Source organism: Haemorhous mexicanus, chromosome 6, assembly GCF_027477595.1.
Source record: "Haemorhous mexicanus isolate bHaeMex1 chromosome 6, bHaeMex1.pri, whole genome shotgun sequence".
NCBI lineage: Eukaryota > Metazoa > Chordata > Aves > Passeriformes > Fringillidae > Haemorhous > Haemorhous mexicanus.
This window is the reverse complement of record NC_082346.1, coordinates 62,330,105-62,334,714: the sequence shown is the minus strand read 5'-3', so window position 1 is coordinate 62,334,714 and position 4,610 is coordinate 62,330,105. Positions and strand designations below refer to the sequence as shown.

The 4,610-nt window shown below is 54.1% G+C and overlaps 1 protein-coding gene across 2 annotated transcripts; it reads right to left on the bottom strand.

The window, feature by feature from the left end:
- Positions 1-486: 486 nt before the first annotated feature.
- Positions 487-3,830, bottom strand: OTX2 (orthodenticle homeobox 2). Of its 2 annotated transcripts, none has more exons than XM_059848200.1 (3): positions 3,734-3,830; positions 3,178-3,350; positions 487-1,880 (listed from the first exon to the last, which is right to left on the bottom strand). In XM_059848200.1, exons 1-3 carry the CDS (start codon positions 3,828-3,830, stop codon positions 1,260-1,262), a joined length of 891 nt encoding a protein of 296 aa, XP_059704183.1. In that variant the 3' UTR covers positions 487-1,259. The 2 variants fall into 2 exon arrangements, with proteins under 2 accessions (XP_059704183.1, XP_059704185.1); XM_059848202.1 differs by having other exon boundaries at positions 3,178-3,329.
- Between the last annotated feature and the right edge of the window lie 780 nt (positions 3,831-4,610).

Here is a 4,610-nt window from a genome sequence, read left to right as displayed (position 1 = left end):
AAAGGTTTATGCATATATATCTTTTTTTTTTTCTTTTTTTTTCAGTTAACATCTGCAAGCATAAACGACAATGAATTTCTTGGTTTGAATTCATCCAGGTCAGAGCAACTGCCCAAAGTCCTGTCGGATTTGCTGGTTACTGCCGGCGTGGCCAGCAGTAAGTGAGCTCCAGAGGAGTTAAATGTCCTCAGGTGGGGTATTTTCGGTCTTTCCTCTTTCATTCAGAGACAGTTTGTTGTAAAAAGTTTCAGTGCAGTTCACCTCGGGTGAAAGGCGATCGTGTTTTTTGCGTTTTTTCTTTTTTTTTTTTCTTTTTTGTTATTTTTTAAATATATATTTTTAATTATTTTTTTTAAAGATGATAATAGGTAACTCAGTTGCTCTGAATTTCACTTATAATTATAACCTATTTAAATCACAGCAGAACTCCCGCTGGTGCAGAGTTCATAGTTGCATACAATACAGGAGATCACAGTTTTGAAGTCTAGCACAGATTAAAAACCACAGATGTACCATTTATATAAGACACACACTGATTGTCTCTTAAAAACTACATATTGACTCCTTATGAACATTATCTTTTTTTTTTTCTTAATCTTTAAATAAAGTAGTGCAGCTAGGACAATCAGTCACACAACCCACACAGCCCTGAACCAAGTTCTCCGGGTGCCAACTTCAGCAAGTTGGGCATGAAACAGTTGGGTGAGCTCGAGAGAGAAAGAAAGAGGGAGGGACAAAAAGAGGGAGAAAAAGAGCGATGTTGTCCATTCTGAATATTTTAACCGAGGGTTGGCTAACACATTGGAAACCTCTGGGTGAAGGATCATCTTTCCACGCACACACAAAAAAAGAAATAAAAACCTAGACTCTTTTTTTTTTTTTTCTTTTTTTAAAACTGGCCCGCAGGTGGGAAGATCTCCCACCTCTTCCAAACAAAGAAACCCAACAATTGGCTAAAACTAGAAAGAACACAGATGGGTCTGTCTGGTTTCTGCTCACTAGATGATCTGTCCGTTTAAGGCCTTCCTCCTCCGTTTTTCCTCTTTATTATTCCTTTTCCAGAGCGTCTGAGCAGGAGATGAGTCTGAACGGGATCACACCAACACTGTCCCCCTCTTGTTGCTGTCAGTTTTTTTGTTCATTTGTTTGTCCATGGAGTTATTTTTCTCTTTAATTTAACCAAGACCTGACTAAAACTGGAGCACTCAGCCCAGCCTGTTCGTTCTCGTCGCGGTTTCTCTCGGTACCACAAAGGTTCTTCACAAAACCTGGAACTTCCATGACGACGTCTGGTCCTTATAATCCAAGCAGTCAGCATTGAAGTTTAACTTCCAGGAGGCGGTTTGGTCTTTATAATCCAAGCAATCGGTGGTGGAGTTAAAGCCCAAACTGGAGGCTCCATAGCCCTGGGTGGAGAGGGAGGCTGGAGACTGGTTGAGGTGGCTGGTGACCGCGTTGGCACCCATGGGACTCAGGGTGGCCCCCGGCCCGGGCAGCTGGTGGTGCATAGGGGTCAAGTAAGATCCACAGTCCATCCCTCCGAAATAGGAGGTCGATCCAGCGTATCCTTGGCTGTAGCCTGATGCCTGGGTGTAGGTCATGGGATAGGATCTCTGCATGCAGGAGGAAGAGGTGGACAGGGGGTCTGAGAGCGGGGAGATGGACGCCGGGCTCCAGATGGACACGGGGGCACTGCTGCTGGAGATGGTGGGGACTGAGGTGCTGGAGGGGGGAGTGAACTGCCCGCTGGTCCCGCTCTCCGAGCTCACTTCCCGGGCTGGAGAATTCTTCTTCTTAGCCGGCCGTACCTTGTTCTGGCCCCCGTTCTGCTGCTGCTGCTGCTGCTGCCGGCACTTGGCTCGGCGGTTTTTAAACCACACCTTGAGGCAGAGACACGAGGGAGGGAGAGAGAAAAGCCTGGGGTTAGGGATGGGCAAACCTGAGGTGGGGAAGAGATGGTGGCAGGGAGACCTCGCCGGGGAGGGAGAACCAAAACTGTCCCCCCAGAGCAGAGGGTTGCATGCTGCTGCACAGAAAAGCTCCGGGGCTCCCTCTCCCTGAGATCATTAGCAGTAATAACAAGTGGAAATCACAAATCAAACTCCTTAACAAGGACACTTTTGGGGAGAGGGAGAAGCATTCCCTCTTTGCTGTTTACCAGCCGAGGACCCCCAGGAATCACAGTGCAAGGCCTATTGAAGTCGAGCCCTTAATTAGAAACAATAGAACATCAGAAAAGGAGGGAACATTAAGGAAGCAGAGGTTCAGGATGGGGAGGGGGGCAAAGATGTCTCATTTACCCTCCAGACAGGCTATCTGCTGTCACCCCCTCGGTCAGAATTGGCCCCTCAGCCCATCTCCCCTTCCCTTAGCAGGGCCCAAGGGGGGTGGCTGGCTCTGGGGAGGTTTTCTGGGGAGGAGGATGGGGTTTGGGACAGGGGTATCCCGATCCCAGCCACCATGCTCCACGGGAACACGGCACCATAGAGCCTCGGGAAGCCTTGTCAGAAGGCAAGTGGGAGGGATGGCTTTGGAGATGCCCTGCCCCTGCTGCTGGGGTGTTCTATGTCCCAGAGAAGGCAGGACCCTCCTGCCCTGCCAGCAGCACCTCCAAAATGCTGCCTGGATGAGGTCCCTGCAGGCTCCTGCAGAGCAGACACAGCCCAGCCCCAGGAGAGGGGTTTCCTCCACCAAGGCAGCCCCTCTCTCATCAAAGTCCCCTCAGAGGGGCAGGAAGCCCCCAGTCTGTACTGGGGTGAGCTGGGATCCCAGTCTGGCCCAGCTCCAGGGATGTGGTGATCCCTGGGGAAGGGGGGATCCTTTGTGGCTTCTGGAGGGCCCCCAGATGTCCGCAGGACAGGCTGGAATTTGGGAGTGCTGGGGATGGGTGTGGAAGGTCCAAGATCTGGGATCCAGGATCTGCACAACACCCTCTCAGTGCAGAGGGACAAAGGGGGAGCACACTCCAGCCCTGGGGGTGCAAAATGCCACCTCATCCCCTCACTGAACCCACACCCATCTCTGAGCCTCCTTCACCCCACCAGGGCTTGATTTGGCTTCAGGACTGAACCCATGCCCTAAACCCGTCCCCTCCAGTCCCTCCCTGTCGGGCACAGGCCCATCCAGCCCTTCACGGGGTATGGAGGGGGAGGGCAGGCAGGGCTCTCCGCATCCTACCTGCACTCTGGACTCGGGCAGGTTGATTTTCAGAGCCACCTCCTCCCGCATGAAGATGTCGGGGTAGCGGGTCTTGGCGAAAAGAGCCTCCAGCACATCCAGCTGCGCCCGGGTGAAGGTCGTGCGCTCCCGCCGCTGCTTCCGCGGGGTGGCTGCGAACGGAGCCAGAGGCCCTGGCTGTCAGTCAGCGGCCCCTTAGACCCCGGGGTCCCCTCCAGCCCCTTTCCCAGGGGGGCACCCACATTTCCTGCCCTCTTCCAGGCGTTCCTCACCCCCAGGATCAGCCCCACAGCGCGGCAATGCCAACCCCGCATCTCCCCAGCGCGCGTTCCGAGCATCTTGGTCCCATCCCCAGCCCGGGGCTCTGCCCTGTTTGCAGCCCCTTTCACCCATAAAAAGTTGGGGGTGAGGAAGAAGGGAGACAGAGGGACCCCACGCCCTCACCCACCCAAGCCAGCGTGATCCCTGGGCATGTTGCGTCTCCAAAATCCCAGCGGCTTCTCCTGCGTGGAGCAAAATAAAGGGGGAGGGAAGAGGGAAGAAAAACGTGGCTTACCGGGATAACCGACGGACGGATGCAACAAATCCATGCCCGAGGTTGTGAGACTCAGGCCATTGACTGCATAAGGTGGTTGCTTAAGATAAGACATCATGCTAAAGTTGTGGCGGGGAGGAGAGTTGGCCGAAATCCGGGCGAGGGGGAGCCGGCCGAGCGCCCTGCCTGCCCCGGGCGGTGCCTGCGGGAGCCGTCGGGCGTGGGGGGGGCCGCCAGGTGCCTGCGCAGGAGGAAGAGGAGGGAGCAATGCAGGGATGAAGGGGGGAGTCAGGCCAGATCGCTGCCCCCCCGCCCCCCCCCCTCTTTTTATCCCCGCTGCCTCCCTCCCCCCCTGTCAATCCTCCCGCTCGGACCCCAACAGGATTTGGGAGCTGGGAGAGACTGACTAGATACACGCATCTCTCCCCAAAAAGGGCGAGGAGGGGAGGGAAGGGGGGGCACATCCCAGCCAGTAATTACTGCCCGAACAAAACCCCCCCATGCCTTCAACTGCCCGCATTGTACGGCGGCCGGGGGCATTTGCATAGGATTCCCGGCCGGGCACCGGCTAATTGTCTCAAGCAAAACTTGATTGGGGCCATTGGCAGACACAAAGAACCCCTCGGCTAAATAAATAATGCAGATAACAAAGCCCAAGGGTGAGAAACAAAGAAACAATTCAAGAAACCTATCTCTCCACTAGTCTCTTGCAAGGACTTTAATTATCCCAGGTTTGGGCAACATTCAAACCTTCCCCCCTTCTCCCCCTTTTCTCCTTCCCCCCGACGTTGCTGCATTTCAGAGCTCAAATGCCCGCTCGGGAAGAGCCAAACTTTTCTGCTCTCCCGCCATCAGTCCACGTCTGCAGTAATTTCCACCGGCCATTTGCACCTAATTA

Bases quoted from the DNA above. Each gene is read 5' to 3' on its own strand.
- OTX2 (XM_059848200.1), bottom strand. From the start codon at position 3,830: ATGATGTCTTATCTTAAGCAACCACCTTATGCAGTCAATGGCCTGAGT. The intron at 3,351-3,733 runs GTAAGCCACGTT...ACTGACAGCCAG, and splicing joins TCCGTCCGTCGGTTATCCCG to GGCCTCTGGCTCCGTTCGCA. The intron at 1,881-3,177 runs GTAGGATGCGGA...CTCTGCCTCAAG, and splicing joins TGCCCGAGTCCAGAGTGCAG to GTGTGGTTTAAAAACCGCCG.